This window comes from Bufo bufo, chromosome 9, assembly GCF_905171765.1.
Source record: "Bufo bufo chromosome 9, aBufBuf1.1, whole genome shotgun sequence".
Taxonomy (NCBI): domain Eukaryota; kingdom Metazoa; phylum Chordata; class Amphibia; order Anura; family Bufonidae; genus Bufo; species Bufo bufo.
The window spans coordinates 113,257,262-113,270,564 of NC_053397.1; the positions used below are offsets into that span (position 1 = coordinate 113,257,262).

At 44.1% G+C, this 13,303-nt stretch overlaps 1 protein-coding gene across 6 annotated transcripts in view; it reads right to left on the reverse strand.

Moving 5' to 3' along the window:
* C9H1orf112 (chromosome 9 C1orf112 homolog) overlaps positions 1 to 13,303 on the reverse strand; it is a 605,884-nt gene that overhangs the window by 250,049 nt on the left and 342,532 nt on the right. For all 6 annotated transcript variants that reach the window (XR_005774249.1, XM_040407709.1, XM_040407710.1 and 3 more), the window contains one exon: positions 8,686 to 8,871. Coding sequence is in view for 5 of the 6 variants with exons in the window: in XM_040407709.1 (XP_040263643.1) it covers positions 8,686 to 8,871 (186 nt within the window). In the remaining variant the exon portion in view is untranslated. The remainder of the gene's footprint in view (positions 1 to 8,685; positions 8,872 to 13,303) is intronic.

Here is a 13,303-nt window from a genome sequence, read left to right on the forward strand (position 1 = left end):
AGCTCTATGGCAGCTCTGTATCTAAGCTCTATGGCAGCTCTATGTATCTAAGCTCTATGGCAGCTCTGTGTATCTAAGCTCTGAGGCAGCTCTGTGTATCTAAGCTCTGAGGCAGCTCTGTGTATCTAAGCTCTGAGGCAGCTCTGTGTATGTATCTAATATAGCTTAGATAGATATAGGGGTCATATATGACCCCTATATCTATCTAAGCTATATTACAGCCATATCTATGTTGACTATATACTATGTAGTCACTGTCCCCCCTCCCCCCCCATACACAATGCAGTGTCCCCCACCCCTCCATACACACACAATACACCCAATGCAGTGTCCCCCTCCCCCACCCCATACACCCAATGCAGTGTCCCCCACCCCTACATACACACAATGCAGTGTCCCCCACCCCTCCATACACACAATGCAGTGTCCCCCACCCCTCCATACACACAATATACACAATGCAGTGTCCCCCACACCTCCATACACACAATGCAGTGTCCCCCACCCCTCTATACACACACAATACACCCAATGCAGTGTCCCCCTCCCCCATCCCATACACACAATGCAGTGTCCCCCACCCCTCCATACACACAATACACACAATGCAGTGTCCCCCTCCCCCACCCCATACACACAATGCAGTGTCCCCCTCCCCCACCCCATACACACAATGCAGTGTCCCCCTCCCCCACCCCATACACACAATGCAGTGTCCCCCTCCCCCACCCCTCCATACACACAATGCAGTGTCCCCCTCCCCCACCCCATACACACAATGCAGTGTCCCCCTCCCCCACCCCTCCATACACACAATGCAGTCTCCCCCACCCCTCCATACACACAATGCAGTCTCCCCCACCCCTCCATACACACAATGCAGTCTCCCCCACCCCTCCATACACACAATGCAGTCTCCCCCACCCCTCCATACACACAATGCAGTCTCCCCCACCCCTCCATACACACAATGCAGTCTCCCCCACCCCTCCATACACACAATGCAGTCTCCCCCACCCCTCCATACACACAATGCAGTCTCCCCCACCCCTCCATACACACAATGCAGTCTCCCCCACCCCTCCATACACACAATGCAGTCTCCCCCACCCCTCCATACACACAATGCAGTCTCCCCCACCCCTCCATACACACAATGCAGTCTCCCCCACCCTTCCATACACACAATGCAGTCTCCCCCACCCTTCCATACACACAATGCAGTCTCCCCCACCCCTCCATACACACAATGCAGTCTCCCCCACCCCTCCATACACACAATGCAGTCTCCCCCACCCCTCCATACACACAATGCAGTCTCCCCCACCCCTCCATACACACAATGCAGTCTCCCCCACCCCTCCATACACACAATGCAGTCTCCCCCACCCCTCCATACACACAATGCAGTCTCCCCCCCCCCTCCATACACACAATGCAGTCTCCCCCACCCCTCCATACACACAATGCAGTCTCCCCCACCCCTCCATACACATAATGCAGTCTCCCCCACCCCTCCATACACATAATGCAGTCTCCCCCACCCCTCCATACACATAATGCAGTCTCCCCCACCCCTCCATACACACAATGCAGTCTCCCCCACCCCTCCATACACACAATGCAGTCTCCCCCACCCCTCCATACACACAATGCAGTCTCCCCCACCCTTCCATACACACAATGCAGTCTCCCCCACCCCTCCATACACACAATGCAGTCTCCCCCACCCCTCCATACACACAATGCAGTCTCCCCCACCCCTCCATACACACAATGCAGTCTCCCCCACCCCTCCATACACACAATGCAGTCTCCCCCACCCCTCCATACACACAATGCAGTCTCCCCCACCCCTCCATACACACAATGCAGTCTCCCCCACCCCTCCATACACATAATGCAGTCTCCCCCACCCCTCCATACACATAATGCAGTCTCCCCCACCCCTCCATACACACAATGCAGTGTCCCCCATGGGAAACCTAAGAGCCCTGGCAGAAGCACATGTCTTTACTCTCCAGTGTAAACAGCAGGGAGGGCGGGTCTTTCATCTGATTGGCTGTCCTGACTTTCCTTCTCCCTTTTATTGGCTGAGCTGCTTGTCCTTTATTCCTGCTCCTGGATCACAGCAATACAGCGACTGGCAGCACCTGGGTAACCCTTTCCTTATCAGAGCTCTCCTGTACACTATTTCAGAGCAACACAGGAGCTTCTGTTTTGCACAGTAATGACAGCCCTGCTGCTCTATTGATATGCTAATGAGATCACGGCAGGCAGATACAGGCAGAGAGGGGCGGGCACCAAAGGCTCTGACGTCTCGTTTACAGAGCTGGGCCACTCCCTCAAGCAGGGAGAAGCTTGTAAACGAGACGTCAGCACCAGAGAAGGGTTGATGACGTTGGGGGTCACATGACCCAAATCAGCAGTGTGGAAACAGCGCAAAATCAATAAAGTGAGTACATTAGAAATGATGTATAAAGCAGCCCTAACACATATTTATTAAGTCGGATAACCCCTTTAAGTCCAAATTTGCCAGGGGTATGAATAATTATGGGCAGCACTGTAGTATAGCTGGTAATAATCAGGATAATTGTAGCAGGAGCGCCACACCGTGCGACTGATAGCACGCTAGGCCACACCCCACGGAAAATGAAATGTTTAATAAAGAGTCTTTTGTCAAGGAAAAACCAGGGGCTCAAACCCTTGGCTCTCCAATCAGAGTCTGCTGCTCTGCTGACTGAGCTATGCAGGCTTACTGTAAAGGAGATGGCCACATCATATTCTTATTCACTACATTCTGTACCCAGAGACAGTCTGGACATCAACCAAACCAACATAGGAAAGAAACTTGCTCATGTTCTGGAGGAGTGTGGGGCCAGCAATCACATCGGAATCATCTCGCTTTTCATAAACTGTTCAAAATAAATTTACAATACTGACAGGATAAACAAGCGTAAATATGGAGGGGGAAAAAAAAGACGAAAAAAGCCAGCAGGTGGCGCTTTTTCTTTTAATTTTAACAAAGAAAATACATATAGGAGATGAAAATGAAATCTCAAACAGTTATTTTCCCTTTTATTTAAGCATTTTAAATTTATTTTTTAATTTTGACAGGAAAATACCTGTGGGATGAAAATTAAATTAAATTTTAAATTTATTTTTGTCACATATTAACTATGCTTGATTTGAAATTAAAATTTAAATAGAGGCATTTCATTTTGTTTTTAATTTTGGCATAAATTTTTCAGACATGAGTTAAAATGTCAAAATAGTTTGTAAGGATGAAAGAAAACATGAGTCAATCCAGTTATGTGCGATAGGCCTCATGCACACGACTGTTGTGTGCATCCGTGGCCGTTGTGCCGTTTTCAGTTTTTTTTCGCGGACCCATTGACATTCAATAGGTCCGTGGAAAAATCGGAAAATGCACCGTTTTGCAGCCGAGACCGTGATGACCTGTCCTATTTTTTTGACGGACAACGGTTCACGGACCCATTCAAGTCAATGGGTCCGTGAAAGAACACGGATGCACACAAGATTGGCATCCGTGTCCGTGATCCGTGTCCGTAGGTTACTTTAATACATCGGAGAGTACCGATCGGAGTCCTAGTTTAATCGCTGGGGCTCCGATCAGTAACCATGGCAACCAGGACGCTACTGCTGTCCCGGTTGCCATGGTTACTTAGCAATTTGTAGAAGCATTATACTTACCTGCGAGCTGCGATGTCTGCGTCCGGCCGGGAGCTCCTCCTACTGGTAAGTGACAGGTCATTAAGCAATGCGTCGCACAGACCTGTCACTTACCAGTAGGAGGAGCTCCTGGCCGGACGCAGACATCGCAGCTCGCAGGTAAGTATAATGCTTCTACAAATTGCTAAGTAACCATGGCAACCGGGACTGCAGTAGCATCCTGGTTGCCATGGTTACCGATCGGAGCCCCAGCGATTAAACTGGGACTCCGATCGGTACTCTCCGCTGCCACCAATGATAGGGGGGGAGATTTTAATTAGGAGGGGGAGGGAGGGGAGAGGGCCCACTGGCCACCAATGAGTTAACTACAGGGGAGGGAGGGGGGGCCCACTGGCCACCAACGAGTTAACTACAGGGGAGGGAGGGGGGCCGGCCGCACTGGCCACCAATATGTTAATTACAGGGGGGGGGGGGGCTGCCCCCTGCTGACTGGCAGCACCTGCCAGGCAGCAGGGGGCAGTCATGTACACAGTTCTTTTAGTAAATTCTAACCTGAAGCGTCCCCATCACCATGGGAATGCCTCTGTGTTAGAATATACTGTCGGATTTGAGTTTCACAATGTAACTCAAATCCGACGGTATATTCTAACAGAGGCATTCCCTTGGTGATGGGGACGCTTCAAGTTAAAATATACCATCGTATTGGAGAAAACGCAGATCCTATGGTATATTAACTCCTGACTTTACATTGAAAGTCAATGGGGGACGGATCCGTTTGAAATTGCACCATATTGTGTCAACGTCAAACGGATCCGTCCCCATTGACTTGCATTGTAATTCAGGACGGATCCGTTTGGCTCCGCACGGCCAGGCGGACACCAAAACGACTTTTTTTTCATGTCCGTGGATCCTCCAAAAATCAAGGAAGACCCACGGACGAAAAAACGGTCACGGATCACGGAAAAACGGAACCCGTTTTTGCAGACCGCAAAAAAATACGGTAGTGTGCATGAGGCATTAGTCTGCAAAGTTAGGCTAGTTTCACACTAGTGGTAAACATTGTCTAGCTGGACATAGCTAGATACTACCTGACCCTCTCCGGAGCCCATTGAGTAAGGAGGGACTAGGCAGGAATTCGGACTGTTTCCAGCATTAGTGCTATGCCAGATACAATGTCTTTCGGTAAGCTGGTCCTCCCCCGGGACAGCCTACCAGAAGAATTTACTGCTAGTGTGAAACTAGACTTATCCTTCAAAATTGTTCCAGACGAAGGCAAAAAATTTTATGAGGTAGAAGCCAACTGTACTCCTTAAAGGAAAAAAAAAAATCCTTCCTGACTCCAACCAAGGACCAGTCTTCAGAATTCTAGAAACTATTACCTCTAATATTATTACACTCCAGAAACGCATCCAGGCAGAGAATTTCACAATCTCAATGATATATATTAAAGAAAACCTTCTATGTTGATGGAGAAACCTTCTTTCCTCTAGACGACGAGGATGTCCCCTTATGACCGTCACAGTCCTGGGTATACACAGTCATGATCTGGGTATAGATCATGGAAGAGATCGCTGTACAGACCCTTAACATATTTATACATGCATATTAAATCTCCCCTCAGTCTTTTTTCTAAACTAAATACCCCTAATTTTGATAATCTTTCTGGGTACTGTAGCCACTCATTCCAGTTATTACTTTAGGCTTTCTTGTCTTCTTTCAGGAACCCAATATTTTACACAGTACTCCATGTGGGGTCTGACTAGTGATTTGTAAAGTGAGAGGACTTGTCACGTGCATCTATGTCTCTTTTGATGCAACCCATTATCTTATTGGCCTTGACAGGAACTACCTGACACCGAAGTCCTTTACCATGTCAGTGTTACCAAGTGTTTTGCCATTTAGTATGTACTAGTGACTTGTATTTTCTCTTCACATGTGCATAACCTTACATTTATCAGTGTTAAACCTCATTTGCCACTTCTCTCCCCAAGCCTCCAATCTATGCAGATCCATTCCTCTTTTATGTTAATTACTTTACAAAGTTTAGTATCGGCAGCAAGAATGTTTATTTGTTTATTTTACTGTGCAACAAGATCATTAATAACTATATACTGAAGAGACTAGGGCCCAATAATAACCTGTGGTACCCCACAAATGATGGTGACCCAATCAGAGTATGTACCAATATTAACAATCTGTTTTCTTCTACTGAACCAGTTACTTACCCACATACACACATTTTACTCTACTACAAGCCTCATTTTATGCACTAAACTTTAATGCTTTGGACAAGTCAATATATAGGACATCCTTTAACCCACCCCGGTCCAGTCTTATTTCCTCATAGAAACTGATTATATTAGTTTGACAAGATTGATTCTTCATAAACCTGTGCTGATACGGCATTATACCCTTATTTTTATCAGGATAGTCCAGGATAGCATCTCTTAGAAAAGCTTAAAATAGTGTACCCTCAACAGATGTTAGACTAAAAGGTCTATAGTTTCCCGGCTCTGTTTTTCACCACTTTTTGAATAGTGGCACCATATTTGCTCGGCGCCAACTCTGTGAAGTCTTTAAAGAGGACTTTTCACTGGTCCTTACATTACTATATAAATACCTGGCAGTGTAGGGCATACTGATGACATGTGATATTGATATTTTTTTTCTATGTGCTTCTCCGTTCTTTCGCTGTGTCCCCCATTCTGGTTTCCTGCCCTGTATGTAAATCCATACCATCGGTACAGGTAGGAGAAGACAGCCGTATTTCTCAAGGGGTGTCTCCTTCTCCCTGGTTGTGAGCTGGCCAATCACAGCAGAGACTGTCACAGCCAGGGAGAAAAAAAAAGCTCCCCTTCTCCCTGGCTGTGACGCTCTCCGCTGCAACTGGCCAGCTCACAGCCAGGGAAAAGGAGAGTCCCCTTGAGAAACACGTCTCCTCCTCCCTGGTATGGTATGGGTTTACATACAGGGTGGGAAACCATAACGGGGTAGCACAGTGCAGGAATGGAGCAGTGCATAGAAAAAAAAAATGAGCGATGTCACATGTCATCAGTATGCCCTACATTGCCAGGTATTTATATCATAATGTCAGGACCAGTAAAAGGTCCTCTTTAAATATCAGAAATAAGGGTCTGTCTATTATATTACTTAATTATCTTAGTATACGTATACCATCTGGACCAGGTGATTTGTCTATATTAATCTTAAGACATTGCTGCACTTCTTTCTGCGTTAGACAGGCCACATTTAATGGGGAATTTATTTTGACACTGAGATAATTTTGACACTGACATCTCAGATTTAATTTTCCTCAGTGAATACAGTGGACAAAAAAAATATTTAATACATTTGCTTTCTCCTCATCTAAAGTGTGAGATTCTAGTCTCTGATCATTTGGCCTACATTTTGTCTGATAGAACTGAATGAACTGCAGACTTTTATGGAAATGTTTGTGTAAGGTAGTTAGACCTTGTCCATTTTATTTGGTAGAACCGTTATGACCTGTAAATGAACTGAAGTTCAGAAATGATAACAGATTAACAGGATGTACACATTGACCCCCTTATAGAGCACATGTGCTGGATACATTACACTAGAGAATAAAGCTTTTTCGTTAAACAGTATAAAAGCTGGAACTTTTCAGAGAGTAGTCAGAAACTCACCTATGAGAGGACGCCTTACCTAGGAATCTGTGTTTTCCTGATAGAGACTCTGACTGCTTTCACATCCTAGCTGATGTGTCAATGTCAGATGATGTTTACTCAATTGGTGATGTAAGTACTTTATTATTTGTATATACTTCCATTATATCACTATATGTATATACTATTGTTGTTATATTGATTAAAATCATATTAACCTTCATTTGAAGTGTAGTTGTCATCTTCATTAGAGTGTAGTTGCAGTTAAGTTTCTCTTTCAAAGAGTATTTGAGCCTGAAGACTTGCTCTTATCAGCAAAAGATTATTGCTCTCTACATCTCCTCCCTCATCACTCTTTAATGGGCCAACGAATTCAGTTTTAATCTTTTCACCAGTTATATAACTGAAGAACATTTTTGAGTTAGTTTTACTCTCTTTGGCAATGAGCCCCTCTGTCTGCAGCTTGGCTGCTTTTAACTGTCCTTTAGGCTTTCTATTTTTTTCTGTATAGTTTCTTCATTGGCTCTTTCTGTTTTAGTATTTTAAATGCTTTATTATTTATTTAGTGCACCTTTACATTTCTATTTATCCACATTGGTGTTCTCTTGTACCTGATCATTTTATTCCCATAAAGGATATACCTCTCAAAATGAAAGTTTAGGATGCATTTAAAAATATCCCCGTCAATGGGAATATTTAGTTCTGCCCGGAGAGGTAGGAATACCAATAGATGACCATTGGATGTAGTACATGAGTGTGGAATGGTTACCTTCTGGTAGGAATATTGTATATACATTGCTGAAGGAGGGGAGGACACTGCACTGAGGAGGGACGGAAACAGGGGGGGGGGGGGGGGGTTGTGGGGATTATTGTTTTGTACCACTAATTTGTAAAAAGACAAAAATGAAATGATTAAAAAAATAAATTAATAAATATCCCTGTCAAAATTGTGTGGCCGTTGGCAGGCAGGGCTTTGGAGCTTAAAGTGACAATCACTTCCAGCTACTGTTGTGCATCAGCAAGTTAAGTTTCTGTGGCAATAATTGGCTGAGGTGAATATCACTGTGGGTGACATATTAGATGTGGATGACATATTTTGGTTTGGTAAATGGTAGGGGAGCTGAAGAGGACTTGTAACGTAGGAATCTTACAAAGTGGGGGAATATATAATATATAATATATATATATATATATATATATATATATATATGCAGTTATATATATGCAGTCAGAGATCTTCCCAAGTAAGCCATTTTGCTGATACTGTACATGCAAAGTTGCATGAAGATGGTCAAAAGTGTATTTATAGCATCATATGATACACCGTAACATTTACAGTAACACTTACCAATTGTTTTATGCACTCATTTGTACTTTTGCCCTTAAGTAAGTTTCTGCACTGAGACAACGCTGCTGTAAAAAAGCCGGTTTCAACTTGTGATCTCAATGCACTTGGTAGGAATGACAGGGAAACATGTTGCCACAAAGATATATTTTCTGCTTGTGCTGGAGAAAACAGTTTGACAAACTCCACCTAAAAAAAATGTAAAAAGTAAATTTTACAACCACATTAATTAATAACATCATTTTTACATAATACTAACAAAGTGCACCCCCCTTCCTAACACACACACATGTTGCTAAATGTGTTTCTCTATGAAATATGCTTTGAATTAATCCAGGATAGCAGCAGATCACTGGTGGATCATAGTATACATGTCAATAAAAACCAAAAGAGAGTGCTGCAGCTAAGTGCTACGTTCACAAGCCAAACATCCAGGTCTTCCCTTTCCAATCCTCTAAACCTGCCTCAATCTGAGGTTTGTGCAGAAAAGCAAACTGCAGACCTCTTAACTAGAGACACTTCTCTCCCCCCCCCCCCCCCCCCCCCCCCCCGCCACCACTAAGACAATAATACAATACTACACCCTTTGGTATCCAGCCATTCCAAAACCTCCTCAGATGATTCAAAAAATGGACTGCACCATTATATACTTCTCAAAGCTAGCCTGGAAACATAAAAGAATATTAAATACTTCCTTCCCTAGTTTTGTCCAGGATCAATGTCTGCAAAAAATAGCCAGGTCCTTTTCCTCCACTCATTCTGGCAATCCCAAAACACGGATATTACACTGCCTAGAGCGGGCTTCCAAATCAATAGCCTTTGAGAGTAATGACATATTCTCAATTTGTATTTTAGAGACATCCTTTTTCAAACTTTTCACATCCATTTGAGTGCTTTCCAATGACAATTTAATGTTCTTTATCCTAGAGAAAAACTTATTTAAGTACTCCCTAATCAGCCATATATAGTACAAGTTTGTACTGCTCCCATATGAGCAGACAGAGTTTTCATCACATCAATAGTTCCCTCAACAATTCTAAGGATTTCTTCAAGCAAAGATCGTTCTATATTTGCTCTACATTCTGCTCTACCATCACTTCATCTCCCCCTCACCTTGTTCTGACCCTAATGCAGAATATCTTGATACAGGTACCATCTTAAGTTCATCTCGTTTTAGATCTTTTTGGGCCAGTATCGTCTTGGGTATGGGTGAACTCAAAAACATCTCAATTTTACCAGGCCCTTCACTCTTTGCTTTAGATTTTTCTCTAGACGAAGAAAAGGCACCAGATTTTCGGCTTTGTTTGGGTGCATTTTTTTCCCCCCTTCATCTTCCCTTTTCCCCATCTTTTTTCCCTCATCACTCCAAGGGACATGGAACATCATCACATAGATTTCATGTATCCACATACTCCAACACAAACACATTCAGAGTACATATATCCAGGAGCTTCAGATCTTAAATACTCCCGGTATTTGTGGTAATCTTATAAGTTATGTCAGTGATGGTGATCCTTTTAGAGACCGAGTGCCCAAACTGCAACCCAAAACTCATTTATCGCAAAGTGCCAATACGACAATTTAACCTGAATACTACAGTCCAGTGTAGTATATCTTCCATGTAAGTTATCATTCAGCTATAATAGCCTGCCTACATTCAATGGACTGCCTGTGCTGTTCATAGCACGCCTTGCACTGATAAATGGCAGGAAAAGTCTAACGCATATTGGTACACCTTAGACTTTTTCTAGGTTGCGGGTGCCTGCAGAGGGGGCTCTGAGTGCCGTCTCTGGCAGCAGTGCAATAGGTTCACCACCACTGAGTTATGTGAAAACACTCAGGGAACGTATATCTGCATGCTTGAAGACTTTGACACACTCAGAGTGCATACATCCAAGAACTGCAAGGCTTCATAATGTGTGCTCTCCATTCATTTTATCCGCCTGGCATTTCTTGCTGCCTAATATCCCTGGTAACTGCTCAATGATTCAAAAGTCACCTCTCAGCGTACAATTGTTTTCTCACTAAGTCAACTGTGTTCCAAACGGTTCCAGCTATTAACGCCAACAAGACACAGGAAGACGGTGAGAGACAACAGCCCTGCAATTATCACTTCCTGAATGCTTGGCCAACTGCAGCAGACTACAATGACCGACACCACCTCCCAGTCCCCGGCAGCACTGGGAGGTGAGACAAATAATAAAGCACAGAGTGGCGAAGCCAACAAGCAGAAGACAATGCAAAACACCAAGTGGAACGCCACGCGCTCTGCCACACATGCATGCGAGATGCCGCACGCTGGAGCTTCACAAGGCGTAAAAGGAGGAGGGGGAGGAGAGCTGCGTAACCACATATCACGTCAAGCCGCTACAAACCGCTGAACCTGGTGGGCCCTTCTTAAACAAGATACTTACAGTGAAGGATAAAGGTCCACCTTTAACAGTGTCTGGGAGGCTGTGATTGCTGCTGCACAAACAAATGACTGGAAACAGACTAAGAAACTGATAGACTCTATGAATGGTAGGCTTATGACTGTTATTGAAAAGCAGGGTGGCTATACTGGTCACTGATATTTCTTTTGAAAGGTCAAAAATGTTTATTTGTAAATGTTGAGTTGCTTGTTTAGTATTCTCACTTTAACCCCTTCAGGATCCGGCAATTTTTCACCTTAACCCCTTAAGGATCCATGACGTACATGTACGTCATATCTTGACGGGCTTAAAGACCAACGACGTGTATGTACTTCATGAGGTCTGCAGGGCTCTGGGGGAAGATCGGGGTGGAATTGCGGCACCATGGCTGCTCTTACCGACATTCAGCCATGCCAGGAAAGAGCAGCATGGTGCCGCTCCACCCCCCTGCCACTCCAAGCACTGCGACTGGCTGATCAATGTGTCGTTCACATTGCAGTGCAGGAAGTTGTCAGAAGCTGCGGGGATGGTCGGGAGGAGGTCAGGGGACGGTGGCCGATGCTGAACTGGTCACATCCGAGGTGAGGCAGGGGACACCAGTGTTTTGGGTCCCCTGCCAGCGCTGCGATTGTCTGGAACAACGCTCCAGCCAATGGCAGCGCTATTATCTGCACAGGAAGTGTAAAGAAGAACATCTGGAATAGCTGCACAGATTAATTTTGCAGCTGTTCCAAATCCCTCCGTCACTGTCCCTGCCCCCCCCCCGTTACCCCCGTCAACCCCATCCTTTTTTTACTGACGCCATTTGGTCCATGCACTTTATTATTTATTTTTTTTACCATTCAATTTTTCTGCTTGCGAGCTGTGACCGCAAAGTGCTTTTCACTGCGTACCTGCCTGATCAGCACCTGTGGATTATTTGTGCTGATTTTTTTTTGCCAATTTTTCATTATTTTTTTTGCTTAAAAAAAGAACTGGTAGTTAGGGCTTTATATAAATATATATATATATATATATATATATATATAGAGTTATATATATATATATATATATATATATGAGTTCGATATATATATATATATATATATATATATATATATAACATTATTAGCCAGTGTAGTAAAGTTTTATACTACAGTGTTTGCACACACGTTCTGTGTGCGTGCGTGCTGCAGAGCACCAATCAGTAGTGTGCTCAGTAGCATCTGTACATTTTTGAGGTTTTATTTTTTTAATTATTTTTTTTGTGTGTGAAAAAATAAATGCAGTTAGTGGTAGTAATGTCCCATTCATCCCAACGAGTGTACTAAGCTGAGGAGGCATACACCATCCTCGCCTCGGATACTGAGTCTGCCAGTGAGGGAGAAGAGGATGCCACTTTCCTCTATTCCTCTACCCCCTCATAATCATCATCATCATCATCATCCGCTGATGAGGGACCCTCCAGAAGGCGCCCCAGGGTAGCAGAGGAGGCAGCCCCTCCAGAGTGAGCCCACATGGACCCCTGAGTTTGTGGGCAACTCAGGAATTCTGATACATTGTGCAGACTTCACTGAGCTAGATTTTTTCAAAATCTTCTCTGAAGATTTTGTAAATCTAATGGTGGCCCAAACCAATTTGTACGCCCAACAATTCATTGCTCAGAACCCTAGTTCGCCATATACTAGGTTAGACCCCAGTAGATGCAGCAGAGATGAAGAAGTTTTGGGGACTCGTGCTGCATATGGGCGTAGTAAAGAAGCCAAACGTTAGGCAATATTGGAGTTCTGACATTTTACACCAGACTCCAATTTACAGTCAGACCATGACCCGGAAGCTATTTGAATCAATCTGAAAATTCCTACACTACAATGACAATACTAGTGTCCACCCCAAAACGACCCAACATTTGACCAACTGTTCAAGGTTAGGCCTGTCATTGACCACTTCAGCAACAAGTTTGATAAGGTATACAACCCAGAGAAAAATGTCAGTGTAGATGAGTCCCTATTGTTCAAAAGGAGGATTAGATTCCGCTAATATCTGCCTAGCAAATGGGCAAGGTATGGCATAAAAATACACAAATTCTGCGAGAGTAGATCCGGGTACTAGGGATTGACCGCTTATCGGTTTTACCAATATTATCGGCCGATATTCAGGATTTTGAACGTTATCGGCATCTATTTTGCCGATATACCGATAACGTATTGGGAACACGGATCGCGCTGCTG